Below are 20022 nucleotides of genomic sequence, written 5' to 3'. Positions count from 1 at the left end.
CGCTCACTGCGCATGCGCAAGAGGCCCAACCTCCTCCAAACAGCTGTTTAAGGCGACTTATTTTAGAACAACAGGTCGAGGAATTCTATGGCCTGTAATCTTCATTGTGCATGCGCGAACAATGCCTTGGTTGTCAAGATAGTGACTACACGGACCAATCAGATAATGCAATAACGCTTTTTTCCTATGTATTATCTGATCGGTCCATGGTCCGTTTGATTTGCCCACCTCCATTCAATGTCCAAATTGGTCCATAGCGCGCCGCCGACTTGCCGTGCCCGGGGGGGGGGGGGGTACTGACGGGGCTTACATAAGTTACACAGGGGGTGCTTATAGGGGTTACAGGGGGTGCTGATGGGTCTTACGTAAGTTACAGAGGGGGTGCTTATAGGGGGTTACAGGGGGTGCTGATGGGTCTTACGTAAGTTACAGAGGGGGTGCTTATGGGGTTTACAGGGGGTGCTGATGCGGCTTATGTAGGTATCCCCTGTGTAACCTACATAAGCCTCATCAGCCCCCCTGTAAACCCCATAAGCCGCCCCTGTGTAACCTACATAAGCCCCATCAGCTCCCCCTGTAACCCCTATAAGCACCCCCTGTGTAACTTACATAAGCCCCATCAGCACCCTCTGTAACCCCCATAAGCACCCCCCCCTCGGGCACGGAAAGTCGGCGGCGCACAATGGACCAATTTGGAAATTGAATGGAGGTGGGCAAATCAAAGGGACTACAGACCTATCAGATAATACAAAAAAAAGCGTTGCTGCATTATCTGATTGGTCCATGAAGTCAGTGGCTGTACAACCAATAGGGTCATGTTGCCTGTCAGTGTGCCGTCTACGCCTTGTCTCTGATGAGTGAGGAGTAGGGCTGTATACACATGCGCGGCATTGTGCGCGCCTGCGAAATGAAGATTACGGGCCATATAATCCCTCGACCCATTGCATAGTTTTAATCAGCTGTTTTGAGGAGGTTGGGCCTCTTGCACATGCGCAGTGAGCGCCACACACCTCCAGCAGCTGATTCACGTCACCGGAAGTGACATAGGTCCCGCATTCTTATGCGGTATACAACTTATTTTAGAACACCTCACTTCCTGCTACTTCCTAGTTAGTTCCTCACTTCCTGTTTCCTGTTAGGTGTGATGTATACGCTGTTGCTAGTTATAGCTGATACACTTCCTTGTCTGGTTCGCCACTTCCTGCTACTTGCTAGTTAGTTCCTCACTTCCTGTTTCCTGTTAGGTGTGATGTATACGCTGTTGCTAGTTATAGCTGATACACTTCCTTGTCTGGTTCCCCACTTTCTGCTACTTGCTAGTTAGTTCCTCACTTCCTGTTTCCTGTTAGGTGTGATGTATACGCTGTTGCTAGTTATAGCTGATACACTTCCTTGTCTGGTTCCCCACTTCCTGCTACTTGCTAGTTAGCTCCTCACTTCCAGTTTCCTGTTAGGTGTGATATATAAGCTGTTGCTAGTTATAGCTGATACACTTCCTTGTCTGGTTCCCCACTTCCTGCTACTTGCTAGTTAGTTCCTCACTTCCTGTTTCCTGTTAGGTGTGATGTATAAGCTGTTGCTAGTTATAGCTGATACACTTCCTTGTTTGGTTCCCCACTTCCTGCTACTTGCTAGTTAGTTCATCACTTCCCGTTTCCTGTTAGGTGTGATGTATAAGCTGTTGCTAGTTATAGCTGATACACTTCCTTGTTTGGTTCCCCACTTCCTGCTACTTGCTAGTTAGTTCCTCATTTCCTGTTAGGTGTGATGTATAAGCTGTTGCTAGTTATAGCTGATACACTTCCTTGTCTGGTTCCCCACTTCTTGCTAGTTAGTTCCTCACTTCCAGTTTCCTGTTAGGTGTGATGTATAAGCTGTTGCTAGTTATAGCTGATACACTTCCTTGTCTGGTTCCCCACTTTCTGCTACTTGCTAGTTAGTTCCTCACTTCCGTTTCCTGTTAGGTGTGATGTATAAGCTGTTGCTAGTTATAGCTGATACACTTCCTTGTCTGGTTCCCCACTTCTTGCTAGTTAGTTCCTCACTTCCAGTTTCCTGTTAGGTGTGATGTATAAGCTGTTGCTAGTTATAGCTGATACACTTCCTTGTCTGGTTCCCCACTTCCTGCTACTTGCTAGTTAGTTCCTCACTTCCGTTTCCTGTTAGGTGTGATGTATAAGCTGTTGCTAGTTATAGCTGATACACTTCCTTGTCTGGTTCCCCACTTCCTGTTAGGTGTGATGTATACGCTGTTGCTAGTTATAGCTGATACACTTTCTTGTCTGGTTCAACACTTCCTGCTACTTGCTAGTTAGTTCCTCACTTCCCGTTTCCTGTTAGGTGTGATGTATAAGCTGTTGCTAGTTATAGCTGATATACTTCCTTGTTTGGTTCCCCACTTCCTGCTACTTGCTAGTTAGTTCCTCACTTCCTGTTAGGTGTGATGTATACGCTGTTGCTAGTTATAGCTGATACACTTCCTTGTCTGGTTCGCCACTTCCTGCTACTTGCTAGTTAGTTCCTCACTTCCTGTTTCCTGTTAGGTGTGATGTATAAGCATAGCTGATACACTTCCCCACTTCCTGCTACTTGCTAGTTAGTTCCTCACTTCCTGTTTCCTGTTAGGTGTGATGTATAAGCTGTTGCTAGTTATAGCTGATACACTTCCTTGTTTGGTTCCCCACTTCCTGCTAGTTAGTTCCTCACTTCCTGTTTCCTGTTAGGTGTGATGTATACGTTGTTGCTAGTTATAGCTGATACACTTCCTTGTCTGGTTCCCCACTTCCTGCTACTTGCTAGTTAGTTCCTCACTTCCTGTTTCCTGTTAGGTGTGATGTATAAGCTGTTGCTAGTTATAGCTGATACACTTCCTTGTTTGGTTCCCCACTTCCTGCTACTTAGTTCATCACTTCCTGTTTCCTGTTAGGTGTGATGTATAAGCTGTTGCTAGTTATAGCTGATACACTTCCTTGTCTGGTTCGCCACTTCTTGCTACTTGCTAGTTAGTCCCTCACTTCCTGTTTCCTGTTAGGTGTGATGTATAAGCATAGCTGATACACTTCCTTGTCTGGTTCCCCACTTCCTGCTACTTGCTAGTTAGTTCATCACTTCCTGTTTCCTGTTAGGTGTGATGTATAAGCTAGTTGCTAGTTATAGCTGATACACTTCCTTGTCTGGTTCCCCACTTCCTGCTACTTGCTAGTTAGTTCATCACTTCCTGTTTCCTGTTAGGTGTGATGTATAAGCTAGTTGCTAGTTATAGCTGATACACTTCCTTGTCTGGTTCCCACACTTCCTGCTACTTCCTAGTTAGTTCCTCACTTCCTGTTTCCTGTTAGGTGTGATGTATAAGCTGTTGCTAGTTATAGCTGATACACTTCCTTGTTTGGTTGCCCATGTTCTAAAATAAGTTGTATGCCATAAAAATGCGGGCACTACATCACTTCCGGTGACGTGAAATCAGCTGTTAAAGGTGTGTGGCGCTCACTGCGCATGCGCAAGAGGCCCAACCTCCTCCAAACAGCTGTTTAAGGCGACTTATTTTAGAACAACAGGTCGAGGAATTCTATGGCCTGTAATCTTCATTGTGCATGCGCGAACAATGCCTTGGTTGTCAAGATAGTGACTACACGGACCAATCAGATAATGCAATAACGCTTTTTTCCTATGTATTATCTGATCGGTCCATGGTCCGTTTGATTTGCCCACCTCCATTCAATGTCCAAATTGGTCCATAGCGCGCCGCCGACTTGCCGTGCCCGGGGGGGGGGGGTACTGACGGGGCTTACATAAGTTACACAGGGGGTGCTTATAGGGGTTACAGGGGGTGCTGATGGGTCTTACGTAAGTTACAGAGGGGGTGCTTATAGGGGGTTACAGGGGGTGCTGATGGGTCTTACGTAAGTTACAGAGGGGGTGCTTATGGGGTTTACAGGGGGTGCTGATGCGGCTTATGTAGGTATCCCCTGTGTAACCTACATAAGCCTCATCAGCCCCCCTGTAAACCCCATAAGCCGCCCCTGTGTAACCTACATAAGCCCCATCAGCTCCCCCTGTAACCCCTATAAGCACCCCCTGTGTAACTTACATAAGCCCCATCAGCACCCTCTGTAACCCCCATAAGCACCCCCCCCTCGGGCACGGAAAGTCGGCGGCGCACAATGGACCAATTTGGAAATTGAATGGAGGTGGGCAAATCAAAGGGACTACAGACCTATCAGATAATACAAAAAAAAGCGTTGCTGCATTATCTGATTGGTCCATGAAGTCAGTGGCTGTACAACCAATAGGGTCATGTTGCCTGTCAGTGTGCCGTCTACGCCTTGTCTCTGATGAGTGAGGAGTAGGGCTGTATACACATGCGCGGCATTGTGCGCGCCTGCGAAATGAAGATTACGGGCCATATAATCCCTCGACCCATTGCATAGTTTTAATCAGCTGTTTTGAGGAGGTTGGGCCTCTTGCACATGCGCAGTGAGCGCCACACACCTCCAGCAGCTGATTCACGTCACCGGAAGTGACATAGGTCCCGCATTCTTATGCGGTATACAACTTATTTTAGAACACCTCACTTCCTGCTACTTCCTAGTTAGTTCCTCACTTCCTGTTTCCTGTTAGGTGTGATGTATACGCTGTTGCTAGTTATAGCTGATACACTTCCTTGTCTGGTTCGCCACTTCCTGCTACTTGCTAGTTAGTTCCTCACTTCCTGTTTCCTGTTAGGTGTGATGTATACGCTGTTGCTAGTTATAGCTGATACACTTCCTTGTCTGGTTCCCCACTTTCTGCTACTTGCTAGTTAGTTCCTCACTTCCTGTTTCCTGTTAGGTGTGATGTATACGCTGTTGCTAGTTATAGCTGATACACTTCCTTGTCTGGTTCCCCACTTCCTGCTACTTGCTAGTTAGCTCCTCACTTCCAGTTTCCTGTTAGGTGTGATATATAAGCTGTTGCTAGTTATAGCTGATACACTTCCTTGTCTGGTTCCCCACTTCCTGCTACTTGCTAGTTAGTTCCTCACTTCCTGTTTCCTGTTAGGTGTGATGTATAAGCTGTTGCTAGTTATAGCTGATACACTTCCTTGTTTGGTTCCCCACTTCCTGCTACTTGCTAGTTAGTTCATCACTTCCCGTTTCCTGTTAGGTGTGATGTATAAGCTGTTGCTAGTTATAGCTGATACACTTCCTTGTTTGGTTCCCCACTTCCTGCTACTTGCTAGTTAGTTTCTCATTTCCTGTTAGGTGTGATGTATAAGCTGTTGCTAGTTATAGCTGATACACTTCCTTGTCTGGTTCCCCACTTCTTGCTAGTTAGTTCCTCACTTCCAGTTTCCTGTTAGGTGTGATGTATAAGCTGTTGCTAGTTATAGCTGATACACTTCCTTGTCTGGTTCCCCACTTTCTGCTACTTGCTAGTTAGTTCCTCACTTCCGTTTCCTGTTAGGTGTGATGTATAAGCTGTTGCTAGTTATAGCTGATACACTTCCTTGTCTGGTTCCCCACTTCTTGCTAGTTAGTTCCTCACTTCCAGTTTCCTGTTAGGTGTGATGTATAAGCTGTTGCTAGTTATAGCTGATACACTTCCTTGTCTGGTTCCCCACTTCCTGCTACTTGCTAGTTAGTTCCTCACTTCCGTTTCCTGTTAGGTGTGATGTATAAGCTGTTGCTAGTTATAGCTGATACACTTCCTTGTCTGGTTCCCCACTTCCTGTTAGGTGTGATGTATACGCTGTTGCTAGTTATAGCTGATACACTTTCTTGTCTGGTTCAACACTTCCTGCTACTTGCTAGTTAGTTCCTCACTTCCCGTTTCCTGTTAGGTGTGATGTATAAGCTGTTGCTAGTTATAGCTGATATACTTCCTTGTTTGGTTCCCCACTTCCTGCTACTTGCTAGTTAGTTCCTCACTTCCTGTTAGGTGTGATGTATACGCTGTTGCTAGTTATAGCTGATACACTTCCTTGTCTGGTTCGCCACTTCCTGCTACTTGCTAGTTAGTTCCTCACTTCCTGTTTCCTGTTAGGTGTGATGTATAAGCATAGCTGATACACTTCCCCACTTCCTGCTACTTGCTAGTTAGTTCCTCACTTCCTGTTTCCTGTTAGGTGTGATGTATAAGCTGTTGCTAGTTATAGCTGATACACTTCCTTGTTTGGTTCCCCACTTCCTGCTAGTTAGTTCCTCACTTCCTGTTTCCTGTTAGGTGTGATGTATACGTTGTTGCTAGTTATAGCTGATACACTTCCTTGTCTGGTTCCCCACTTCCTGCTACTTGCTAGTTAGTTCCTCACTTCCTGTTTCCTGTTAGGTGTGATGTATAAGCTGTTGCTAGTTATAGCTGATACACTTCCTTGTTTGGTTCCCCACTTCCTGCTACTTAGTTCATCACTTCCTGTTTCCTGTTAGGTGTGATGTATAAGCTGTTGCTAGTTATAGCTGATACACTTCCTTGTCTGGTTCGCCACTTCTTGCTACTTGCTAGTTAGTCCCTCACTTCCTGTTTCCTGTTAGGTGTGATGTATAAGCATAGCTGATACACTTCCTTGTCTGGTTCCCCACTTCCTGCTACTTGCTAGTTAGTTCATCACTTCCTGTTTCCTGTTAGGTGTGATGTATAAGCTAGTTGCTAGTTATAGCTGATACACTTCCTTGTCTGGTTCCCCACTTCCTGCTACTTGCTAGTTAGTTCCTCACTTCCTGTTTCCTGCTAGGTGTGATGTATAAGCTGTTGCTAGTTATAGCTGATACACTTCCTTGTTTGGTTCCCCACTTCCTGCTACTTAGTTCATCACTTCCTGTTTCCTGTTAGGTGTGATGTATAAGCTGTTGCTATTTATAGCTGATACACTTCCTTGTCTGGTTCGCCACTTCTTGCTACTTCCTAGTTAGTTCCTCACTTCCTGTTTCCTGTTAGGTGTGATGTATAAGCATAGCTGATACACTTCCTTGTCTGGTTCCCCACTTCCTGCTACTTGCTAGTTAGTTCATCACTTCCTGTTTCCTGTTAGGTGTGATGTATAAGCTGTTGCTAGTTATAGCTGATACACTTCCTTGTTTGGTTCCCCACTTCCTGCTAGTTAGTTCCTCACTTCCTGTTTCCTGTTAGGTGTGATGTATACGTTGTTGCTAGTTATAGCCGATACACTTCCTTGTCTGGTTCCCCACTTCCTGCTACTTGCTAGTTAGTTCCTCACTTCCTGTTTCCTGTTAGGTGTGATGTATAAGCATAGCTGATACACTTCCTTGTCTGGTTCCCCACTTCCTGCTACTTGCTAGTTAGTTCATCACTTCCTGTTTCCTGTTAGGTGTGATGTATAAGCTGTTGCTAGTTATAGCTGATACACTTCCTTGTCGTGCATTAGTCAGTGTGTGTGTGTGCGCATTAGTCAGTGTGTGTGCATTAGTCAGTGTGTGTGTGTGCATTAGTCAGTGTGTGTGTGTGCATTAGTCAGTGTGTGTGTGCATTAGTCAGTGTGTGTGTGCGCATTAGTCAGTGTGTGTGTGCGCATTAGTCAGTGTGTGTGTGTGCGCATTAGTCAGTGTGTGTGTGTGCGCATTAGTCAGTGTGTGTGTGTGCGCATTAGTCAGTGTGTGTGCGCGCATTAGTCAGTGTGTGTGTGCGTGCATGCATTAGTCAGTGTGTGTGCGCATTAGTCAGTGTGTGTGTTTAATGCACACACACATTGACTAATGCACAAACACACACACTGACTAATACAAACACACACTGACTAATGCGCACACACACACTGACTAATGCACACACACACACTGACTAATGCACGCACACACACACTGACTAATGCGCACACACACACTGACTAATGCGCACACACACACTGACTAATGCGTACACACACACACAATGACTAATACAAACACACACACTGACTAATGCGCACACACACACACTGACTAATGCGCACACACACACTGACTAGTTCACACGCACACACACACTGACTAATGCGCACACACACACTGACTAATGCGCACACACACACTGACTAATACAAACACACACACTGACTAATGCGCACACACACACACTGACTAATGCAAACACACACACTGACTAATGCACAGTCAGTGTGTGTGTGTGCGCATTAGTCAGTGTGTGTGTGTGTGCGCATTAGTCAGTGTGTGTGTGCGTGTTAGTCAGTGTGTGTGTGTGCGCGTTAGTCAGCGTGTGTGTGTGTGCGCGTTAGTCAGCGTGTGTGTGTGTGTGTGCATTAGTCAGTGTGTGTGTGTGTGTGTGTGTGCATTAGTCAGTGTGTGTGTGCGCATTAGTCAGTGTGTGCATTAGTTAGTGTGTGTGTGCGCATTAGTCAGTGTGTGTGCGTGTGCATTAGTCAGTGTGAGTGTGTGTGTGTGCATTAGTCAATGTGCTTGTGTGTGTGCGCATTATTGTGTGTGCTTGTGTGCGCATTAGTGTGTGTGCTTGTGTGTTACCATCATTAACTAAATACAGAGAAACATAAAGTAACTTACTGAGGATGAAGCTTGTACAGGGTCCCATCCACACCCACTGTGATCTTGAGCTGATCAAGGTCGCGATTTTCACGGATTTTATCCACCACAGCCGCCAGTCCTGCTCCACACAGCATGGCTGCTCGACGTGACACGGCACCACAAACCTCCTTCACAATTATACTGTCATCACAAGTGCTGTCTAGTCCCAGCTGCTGCAAAATCCTTCGAACTTGAAGAAGAGCCAGACGGTCACTGCAGTAGATACACAAGACATTACCTTACTATATGGTTATAGTGGGTGTGACGCAGTTTTTTATTCGGCCCTTTGCTCGGTGTGTGTGTATAACAACATTTAAAATTAGGGGAGACAAAAAGTATATGCAAATGAGGTTCACAATGACACACTTTTTTTTTGCATATGTTACCCAGAATCCATTGGTGCATTGGAAACAATGTAATTCAGAGGTTTTCTGTGGGAAAAACAAGCCTTCTGGCCTGTCTAGATTTGTTAATGAACTACACAATGAGTTATTTTCTCTTTCTTCTATAAAGGTAAGACAAGTCCACGGATTCATCCTTTACTTATGGGATATTATCCTTCCCTACAGGAAGTAGCAAAGAGCACCACAGCAGAGCTGTCTATATAGCTCCTTCCTTAGCTCCATCCCCCAGTCATTCTCTTTGCCTACTCTAAGTACTAGGAAGGGTAAAGTGAAAGAGGTGATAAAATATTAGTTGATAATTTCTTCAAGCAAGAGTTTTTTGTTTTAAATGGTACCGGTTTGTACTATTTACTCTCAGGCAGCAGATGGATGAATACTGCTGCCTGGAGGATGATGATCTTAGCATTTGTAACTAAGGTCCAGTGCTGTTCCCACAGAGGCTGAGGAGTACAGGAAACTTCAGTGTGAGGAACGGTTTCATGCTATGCAGCAATGAGGTATGTTCAGTCATATTTTTCTGGAGAGACTTTGTATTTCAGAAAGGCTGACATTATACCCAGGAGGGTAAGAGTAAGCAGTAATCCTAGAGCTAAATAAAAGGGCATTACTTAGCTTGCATAAGGGGCCAATTACAAATATGGTTGACACTGAGTTGTGAATGTTTGTGGGCAAACGTTTTTATGATTTGGGAGTGCTTTAACGTTTTTGTGGGCAATGTTTTGGGCAACTTTATTGAGGGCACACATGGCTTAACTTTTGGGTCTCAGAACCCAAATTGGCTAGTTATAACCGCTCTGCTGCAGTTCTTTAAGGCTGTGGAGACATCGAGTGAGATGGGCGGGGCCTATTTTCGTGCCTCAGATGCGCAGTTAGTTTTCTCAGCAAGCTCTAACTCCTGAGGGCCCTGGTGTATGTTCTGGGCCAAATCAAAGCTTTTACCCCACATTGTCGATCCCTGAGGGCAGGTAGGGCCACAGCAGGGCTGTGGCAAGGTGTTGAGGGTGTTTTTTTTTCCGAATCTGAGCCTATTTTCAATCCAGTTTGCAAATTAAGGGGTTAAATGTTAAAATTCCTTGTGGGGCAATCTTAACTACTTATATTGTATCTGCATACAAAATTTTGAAAAATTTGGTGCATGTTTAGGCTGTTTTGCAGAACGTGTATGCTCTTAAAGGCGCAGTACCGTTTTTTAACATTGTTATTTTTTTCACTAAATAAAGTGTTTTCATGCTTGTTTGTAGTCATTACTAGCCTGTTCAACATGTCTGACATTGAAGAAAGTCAATGTTCAATATCTTTAGAAGCCATTGTGGAACCTCCACTTAGAATGTGTCCCTCATGCACTGAAAGGTCAATAAATTGCAAAGAATATATTTTAGCTACTAAAAGTTAGTCGCAGGATGAATTCTCCCCACGTGTCACAACCATTAACGCCCACACAAGCGACGCCAAGTACTTCGAGAGCGTCTAGTTCTTTCATCCTGCAAGATATGGCCGCAGTTATGAATACTACCCTCAAAGAGGTTTTATCAAAGCTGCCTGGGTTGCAGGGGAAGCGCAGTAGGTCTGGTGTGAGAACAAATGCTGAGCCCTCTGACGCTTTATTAGCCATATCCGATGTACCCTCACAATGTTCTGAGTTGGGGGTGAGGGATTTGCTGGCTGAGGGAGAGATTTCTGATTCAGGAAATATGCTCCCTCAGACAGACTCAGATATGACGGCTTTAAAATTTAAACTAGAACACCTCCGCTTATTGCTCAGGGAGGTTTTAGCGACTCTGGATGATTGTGACCCTATTGTAGTTCCAGAGATATTGTGTAAAATGGACAGATTTCTAGAGGTTCCTGCCTACACTGATGTTTTTCCGGTCCCTAAGAGGATTTCGGACATTGTTACTAAGGAGTGGGATAGACCAGGTATTCCGTTCGCTCCCCCTCCTACTTTTAAGAAAATGTTTCCCATATCAGACACCATGCGGGACTCGTGGCAGACAGACCCTAAGGTGGAGGGAGCTATTTCTACCCTGGCTAAGCGTACAACTATACCTATTGAGGACAGTTGTGCTTTCAAAGATCCTATGGATAAAAAATTAGAGGGTCTCCTGAAGAAAATATTTGTTCATCAAGGTTTTCTTCTCCAACCTATAGCATGCATTGTTCCTGTAACTACTGCAGCGTCCTTTTGGTTCGAGGCTCTGGAAGAGGCTCTTCAGGTTGAGACCCTATTAGAGGATATTCTGGATAGAATTAGGGCTCTCAAGCTAGCTAATTCTTTCATTACAGATGCTGCTTTTCAATTGGCTAAATTAGCGGCAAAGAATTCAGGTTTTGCCATTTTAGCGCGTAGAGCGTTATGGCTTAAGTCCTGGTCTGCTGATATGTCATCAAAAGCTAAGCTTTTAGCCATCCCTTTCAAGGGTAAGACCCTATTCGGGCCTGAACTGAAAGAGATCATTTCAGACATCACTGGAGGGAAAGGCCATGCCCTTCCTCAGGATAAGACGAATAAGATGAGGACCAAACAAAATAATTTTCGTTCCTTTCGAAACTTCAAAGGCGGTCCCCTCTTCCTCTTCCGCAAAGCAAGAGGGGAATTTTGCCCAATCCAAGTCAGTCTGGAGACCTAACCAGACTTGGAACAAGGGTAAACAGGCCAAGAAGCCGCTGCTGCCACCAAGACAGCATGAAGGGGTAGCCCCCGATCCGGGACCGGATCTGGTAGGGGGAAGACTTTCTCTCTTCGCTCAGGCTTGGGCAAGAGACGTTCAGGACTCCTGGGCCTTAGAAATAGTAACCCAGGGGTATTTTCTAGATTTCAAAGATTCTCCCCCAAGGGGGAGATTCCATCTTTCTCAATTGTCTGTAAACCAGACAAAAAGAGAGGCGTTCTTACGCTGTGTAGAAGACCTATATACCATGGGAGTGATCTGCCCAGTTCCGGAAACAGAAGAGGGGCAAGGGTTCTACTCCAATCTGTTTGTGGTTCCCAAAAAAGAGGGAACTTTCAGACCAATTTTGGATCTCAAGATCCTAAACAAATTCCTCAGAGTCCCATCCTTCAAGATGGAGACCATTCGGACTATTTTGCCGATGATCCAGGAGGGTCAATATATGACAAAGGATGCGTATCTACACATTCCTATCCACAAAGATCATCACCAGTTCCTCAGGTTCGCCTTTCTGGACAAGCATTACCAGTTTGTGGCTCTTCCCTTCGGGTTGGCCACGGCTCCCAGAATTTTCACAAAGGTGCTAGGGTCCCTTCTGGCGGTTCTAAGGCCGCGGGGCATAGCTGTGGCGCCTTATCTGGATGATATCTTAATCCAGGCGTCAACTTACCAACTAGCCAAGTCTCACACGGACATCGTGTTGGCTTTTCTAAGATCTCACGGGTGGAAGGTGAACGTAAAAAAGAGTTCACTTATCCCTCTCGCAAGAGTTCCATTCCTGGGAACTCTGATAGATTCGGTGGACATGAAAAAATTTCTGACGGAGTTCAGGAAATCAAAGATTTTATCCATCTGTCGAGCTCTTCATTCCATTCCTCGGCCGTCAGTGGCTCAGTGTATGGAGGTAATCGGTTTAATGGTAGCGGCAATGGACATAGTTCCGTTTGCTCGCTTGCATCTCAGACCACTGCAACTTTGCATGCTCAAACAGTGGAATGGGGATTATGCAGAGTTATCTCCTCAGATAAATCTGGACCAAGAGACCAGAGACTCTCTTCTTTGGTGGTTGTCACAGGATCATCTGTCCAAGGGAATGTGTTTCCGCAGGCCAGCGTGGGTCATAGTGATGACGGACGCCAGCCTATTGGGCTGGGATGCAGTCTGGAATTCCCTGAAAGCACAGGGTTTGTGCACTCAGGAGGAGACTCTCCTCCCAATAAATATTCTAGAACTGAGAGTGATATTAAACGCACTTCAGGCGTGGCCTCAGCTGGCGTTGGTTAGATTCATAAGTTTCAAGTCGGACAATATCACGACTGTAGCATAGATCAATCATCAGGGGGGAACAAAGAGTTCTCTAGCGATGATAGAGGTTACCAAAATAATTTGATGGGCAGTCACTCACTCTTGCCATCTATCAGCAATCTATATCCCAGGAGTGGAGAACTGGGAAGCGGATTTTCTAAGTCGCCAGACTTTTCATCCGGGGGAGTGGGAACTCCATCCGGAGGTGTTTGCACAATTGATTCAGCAATGGGGCACACCAGAATTGGATCTGATGGCGTCTCGTCAGAATGCCAAACTTCCTTGTTACGGGTCCAGGTCAAGGGATCCTCAGGCAGTACTGATAGATGCTCTAGCAGTACTTTGGTCGTTCAACCTGGCTTATGTGTTTACACCATTTCCTCTCCTTCATCGTTTGATTGCCAGAATTAAACAGGAAAGAGCTTCGGTGATTTTGATAGCACCTGCGTGGCCACGCAGGACTTGGTATGCAGACCTGGTGGACATGTCATCTCTTCCACCATGGACTCTGCCACTGAGACAGGACCTTCTGATTCAAGGTCTGTTCCAGCATCCAAATCTAGTTTCTCTGCGACTGACTGCTTGGAGATTGAACGCTTGATCTTATCCAAGCGGGGGTTCTCTGAGTCGATCATAGATACCTTGATTCAGGCTCGAAAGCCTGTCACCAGGAAAATTTATCTTAAGATATGGCGTAAATATCTTTAATGGTGCGAATCCAAAGGCTACTCATGGAGTAAGATCAGGATTCCTAGAATTTTGTCCTTTCTCCAAGAAGGATTGGAGAAGGGGCTATCAGCTAGTTCCTTAAAGGGACAGATATCTGCTTTATCAATTCTACTGCACAAATGTCTGGCAAATGTTCCAAACGTTCAGTCGTTCTGTCAGGCTTTAGTTAGAATCAAGCCTGTGTTTAAACCTGTTGCTCCGCCATGGAGTTTGAATTTAGTTCTTAAAGTTCTTCAAGGGATTCCATTTGAACCAATGCATTCCATAGATATTACGTTTCTATCTTGGAAAGTTCTGTTTTTAGTTGCTATCTCTTCGGCTCAAAGAGTTTCTGAACTATCTGCATTGCAATGCGACTTGCCTTATCTTGTTTTCCATGCTGATAAGGTGGTTCTGCGTACCAAACCTGGATTCCTTCCTAAGGTTGTTACTAATAAGAAAATAAATCAGGAAATTGTTGTTCCTTCTCTGTGTCCTAATCCTTCCTCTAAGAAGGAGCGTCTATTGCACAACTTGGACGTGGTTCGTGCTTTAAAGTTTTACTTGCAAGCGACCAAAGATTTCCTTCAAACAAATTCTTTGTTTGTTGTCTATTCTGGAAGACGTAGAGGTCAAAAAGCTATGGCTACCTCTCTTGCCTTTTGGCTAAAAAGCATCATCCGTTTGGCATACGAGACTGCTGGACAGCAGCCTCCTGAAAGAATTACAGCTCACTCTACTAGAGTGGTGGCCTCCACATGGGCTTTTAAAAATTATGCCTCTGTTGAACAGATTTGTAAGGCTGCGACTTGGTCTTCGCTTCATACCTTTTCCAAATTTTACAAATTTGATACCTTTGCTTCTTCGGAGGCTATTTTTGGGAGAAAAGTTCTTCAAGCAGTGGTGCCTTCTGTTTAACCATCTGTCTTGTCCCTCCCATTCATCCGTGTCCTGTAGCTTTGGTATTGTATCCCACAAGTAAAGGATGAATCCGTTGACTCATCTTACCTTTATAGAAGAAAAGTAAATTTATGCTTACCTGATAAATTGATTTCTTCTACGGTAAGACAAGTCCATGGCCCGCCCTGTCATTTTAAGACAGATTATATTTTTTTTATTTAAACTCAGTCACCTCTGCACCTTGTAGTTTCTCCTTTTTCTTCCTGTACCTTCGGTCGAATGACTGGGGAGTGGAGCTAAGGGAGGAGCTATATAGACAGCTCTGCTGTGGTGCTCTTTGCCACTTCCTGTTAGGAAGGATAATATCCCACAAGTAAAGGATGAATCCGTGGACTCGTCTTACCATAGAAGAAATCAATTTATCAGGTAGGCATACATTTACTTCTCTCTCTCTCTCTCTCTCTCTCTCTCTCTCTCTCTCTCTCTCTCTCTCTCTCTCTCTCTCTCTCTCTCTCTCTCTCTCTCTCTCTCTCTCTCTCTCTCTCTCTCTCTCTCTCTATATATATATATATATATATATATATATATATATATATATATATATATATACAGGGAGTGCAGAATTATTAGGCAAGTTGTATTTTTGAGGATTAATTTTATTATTGAACAACAACCATGTTCTCAATGAACCCAAAAAACTCATTAATATCAAAGCTGAATAGTTTTGGAAGTAGTTTTTAGTTTGTTTTTAGTTTTAGCTATTTTAGGGGGATATCTGTGTGTGCAGGTGACTATTACTGTGCATAATTATTAGGCAACTTAACAAAAAACAAATATATACCCATTTCAATTATTTATTTTTACCAGTGAAACCAATATAACATCTCAACATTCACAAATATACATTTCTGACATTCAAAAACAAAACAAAAACAAATCAGTGACCAATATAGCCACCTTTCTTTGCAAGGTCACTCAAAAGCCTGCCATCCATGGATTCTGTCAGTGTTTTGATCTGTTCACCATCAACATTGCGTGCAGCAGCAACCACAGCCTCCCAGACACTGTTCAGAGAGGTGTACTGTTTTCCCTCCTTGTAAATCTCACATTTGATGATGGACCACAGGTTCTCAATGGGGTTCAGATCAGGTGAACAAGGAGGCCATGTCATTAGATTTTCTTCTTTTATACCCTTTCTTGCCAGCCACGCTGTGGAGTACTTGGACGCGTGTGATGGAGCATTGTCCTGCATGAAAATCATGTTTTTCTTGAAGGATGCAGACTTCTTCCTGTACCACTGCTTGAAGAAGGTGTCTTCCAGAAACTGTCAGTAGGACTGGGAGTTGAGCTTGACTCCATCCTCAACCCGAAAAGGCCCCACAAGCTCATCTTTGATGATACCAGCCCAAACCAGTACTCCACCTCCACCTTGCTGGCGTCTGAGTCGGACTGGAGCTCTCTGCCCTTTACCAATCCAGCCACGGGCCCATCAAGACTCACTCTCATTTCATCAGTCCATAAAACCTTAGAAAAATCAGTCTTGAGATATTTCTTGGCCCAGTCTTGACGTTTCAGCTTGTGTGTCTTGTTCAGTGGTGGTCGTCTTTCAGCCTTTCTTACCTTGGCCATGTCTCTGAGTATTGCACACCTTGTGCTTTTGGGCACTCCAGTGATGTTGCAGCTCTGAAATATGGCCAAACTGGTGGCAAGTGGCATCTTGGCAGCTGCACGCTTGACTTTTCTCAGTTCATGGGCAGTTATTTTGCGCCTTGGTTTTTCCACACGCTTCTTGCGACCCTGTTGACTATTTTGAATGAAACGCTTGATTGTTCGATGATCACGCTTCAGAAGCTTTGCCATTTTAAGAGTGCTGCATCCCTCTGCAAGATATCTCACTATTTTTGACTTTTCTGAGCCTGTCAAGTCCTTCTTTTGACCCATTTTGCCAAAGGAAAGGAAGTTGCCTAATAATTATGCACACCTGATATAGGGTGTTGATGTCATTAGACCACACCCCTTCTCATTACAGAGATGCACATCACCTAATATGCTTAATTGGTAGTAGGCTTTCGAGCCTATACAGCTTGGAGTAAGACAACATGCATAAAGAGGATGATGTGGTCAAAATACTCATTTGCCTAATAATTCTGCACTCCCTGTATATATATATATATATATATATATAGGTTTAAGAATATATTGTACTATACCATTACATATATGTAGAAATATGTTTGTTTTTAATAAATAGAACATATTCTGTTATGTGCATAACATTGAAATGTGAAATTTTCATTTTTTTCATGTCAGGTTAACGCAAATTAGACTATGTAATCATGTTTGTTCGCAAGTTGAGTGTTTGCTCCATTGATTTCTATTGGGGAATACATTAATGTGCGCGTGATTACCTAAGTTAGTTTTTTGTGTGCATCAGTTTACTTTCAACTTGTAATACGAGTGCTACCTGACGCACACACAAAAAGCTTACTTCTAGCGCTCCACTTGTAATCTAGACCCTTGTTTGTTGTGTGCACCTGCTAGTCACACCTCACCTAGACTGCTGTGTGCATCACTAGGGACCCTGCTGCTAGTCACACCTTACCTAGACTGTTGTGTGCATCACTAGGGATCCTGCTGCTAGTCACACCTCACCTAGACTGTTGTGTGCATCACTAGGGACCCTGCTGCTAGTCACACCTTACCTAGACTGTTGTGTGCATCACTAGGTATCCTGCTGCTAGTCACACCTTACCTAGACTGTTGTGTGCATCACTAGTGATCCTGCTGCTAGTCACACCTTACCTAGACTGTTGTGTGCATCACTAGGGACCCTGCTGCTAGTCTCACCTCACCTAGACTGCTGTGTGCATCACTAGGGACCCTGCTGCTACTCACACCTCACCTAGACTGTTGTGTGCATCACTAGGGACCCTGCTGCTACTCACACCTCACCTAGACTGCTGTGTGCATCACTAGGGACCCTGCTGCTAGTCACACCTCACCTAGACTGCTGTGTGCATCACTAGGGACCCTGCTGCTAGTCACACCTTACCTAGACTGTTGTGTGCATCACTAGGGACCCTGCTGCTAGTCACACCTCACCTAGACTGTTGTGTGCATCACTAGTGATCCTGCTGCTAGTCACACCTCACCTAGACTGTTGTGTGCATCACTAGGTATCCTGCTGCTAGTCACACCTCACCTAGACTGTTGTGTGCATCACTAGGTATCCTGCTGCTAGTCACACCTCACCTAGACTGTTGTGTGCATCACTAGTGATCCTGCTGCTAGTCACACCTCACCTAGACTGTTGTGTGCATCACTAGGGACCCTGCTGCTAGTCACACCTCACCTAGACTGTTGTGTGCATCACTAGGGACCCTGCTGCTAGTCACACCTCACCTAGACTGTTGTGTGCATCACTAGGTATCCTGCTGCTAGTCACACCTCACCTAGACTGTTGTGTGCATCACTAGGGACCCTGCTGCTAGTCACACCTCACCTAGACTGTTGTGTGCATCACTAGGGACCCTGCTGCTAGTCACACCTCACCTAGACTGTTGTGTGCATCACTAGGGACCCTGCTGCTAGTCACACCTCACCTAGACTGTTGTGTGCATCACTAGGGACCCTGCTGCTAGTCACACCTCACCTAGACTGTTGTGTGCATCACTAGGGACCCTGCTGCTAGTCACACCTCACCTAGACTGCTGTGTGCATCACTAGGGACCTTGCTGCTAGTCACACCTCACCTAGACTGTTGTGTGCATCACTAGGGACCCTGCTGCTAGTCAAACCTCACCTAGACTGTTGTGTGCATCACTAGTGACCCTGCTGCTAGTCAAACCTCACCTAGACTGTTGTGTGCATCACTAGGGACCCTGCTGCTAGTCACACCTCACCTAGACTGTTGTGTGCATCACTAGGTATCCTGCTGCTAGTCACACCTCACCTAGACTGTTGTGTGCAGTACTAGGTATCCTGCTGCTAGTCACACCTCGCCTAGACTGTTGTGTGCATCACTAGGGACCCTGCTGCTAGTCACACCTCACCTAGACTGTTGTGTGTATCATTAGGGACCCTGCTGCTAGTCACACCTCACCTAGACTGTTGTGTGCATCACTAGTGATCCTGCTGCTAGTCACACCTCACCTAGACTGTTGTGTGCATCACTAGGTATCCTGCTGCTAGTCACACCTCACCTAGACTGTTGTGTGCATCACTAGGTATCCTGCTGCTAGTCACACCTCACCTAGACTGTTGTGTGCATCACTAGTGATCCTGCTGCTAGTCACACCTCACCTAGACTGTTGTGTGCATCACTAGGGATCCTGCTGCTAGTCACACCTCACCTAGACTGTTGTGTGCATCACTAGGGATCCTGCTGCTAGTCACACCTCACCTAGACTGCTGTGTGCATCACTAGGGACCCTGCTGCTAGTCACACCTCACCTAGACTGCTGTGTGCATCACTAGGGACCCTGCTGCTAGTCACACCTCACCTAGACTGTTGTGTGCATCACTAGGGACCCTGCTGCTAGTCACACCTCACCTAGACTGTTGTGTGCATCACTAGTGACCCTGCTGCTAGTCACACCTCACCTAGACTGTTGTGTGCATCACTAGGGATCCTGCTGCTAGTCACACCTCACCTAGACTGCTGTGTGCATCACTAGGGACCCTGCTGCTAGTCACACCTCACCTAGACTGTTGTGTGCATCACTAGGGATCCTGCTGCTAGTCACACCTCACCTAGACTGCTGTGTGCATCACTAGGGACCCTGCTGCTAGTCACACGTCACCTAGACTGTTGTGTGCATCACTAGGTATCCTGCTGCTAGTCACACCTTACCTAGACTGTTGTGTGCATCACTAGGGATCCTGCTGCTAGTCACACCTCACCTAGACTGTTGTGTGCATCACTAGGGACCCTGCTACTAGTCACACCTCACCTAGACTGTTGTGTGCATCACTAGGGACCCTGCTGCTAGTCACACCTCACCTAGACTGTTGTGTGCATCACTAGGGACCCTGCTGCTAGTCACACCTCACCTAGACTGTTGTGTGCATCACTAGGTATCCTGCTGCTAGTCACACCTCACCTAGACTGTTGTGTGCATCACTAGGGACCCTGCTGCTAGTCAAACCTCACCTAGACTGTTGTGTGCATCACTAGGGGCCCTGCTGCTAGTCACACCTCACCTAGACTGTTGTGTGCATCACTAGGGGCCCTGCTGCTAGTCACACCTCACCTAGACTGTTTTGTGCATCACTAGGTATCCTGCTGCTAGTCACACCTCACCTAGACTGTTGTGTGCATCACTAGGGACCCTGCTGCTAGTCACACCTCACCTAGACTGTTGTGTGCATCACTAGGGATCCTGCTGCTAGTCACACCTCACCTAGACTGTTGTGTGCATCACTAGTGATCCTGCTGCTAGTCACACCTCACCTAGACTGTTGTGTGTATCATTAGGGACCCTGCTGCTAGTCACACCTCACCTAGACTGTTGTGTGCATCACTAG

The 20022-nt window shown here is 45.6% G+C and overlaps 1 protein-coding gene across 1 annotated transcript in view; it reads right to left on the bottom strand.

Moving 5' to 3' along the window:
- The window catches only part of HKDC1 (hexokinase domain containing 1), a gene marked incomplete in the record, with an annotated part of 292645 nt that overhangs the window by 24446 nt on the left and 248177 nt on the right, over positions 1-20022 (bottom strand). The window contains 1 exon segment of the mRNA XM_053692300.1: positions 8490-8723. Coding sequence (XP_053548275.1) covers positions 8490-8723 — 234 coding nt within the window.

Source organism: Bombina bombina, chromosome 9 (assembly GCF_027579735.1).
Source record: "Bombina bombina isolate aBomBom1 chromosome 9, aBomBom1.pri, whole genome shotgun sequence".
Lineage (NCBI taxonomy): Eukaryota > Metazoa > Chordata > Amphibia > Anura > Bombinatoridae > Bombina > Bombina bombina.
The sequence above is the reverse complement of the archived record's forward strand: the minus strand, read 5'-3'. Positions and strand labels throughout refer to the sequence as shown.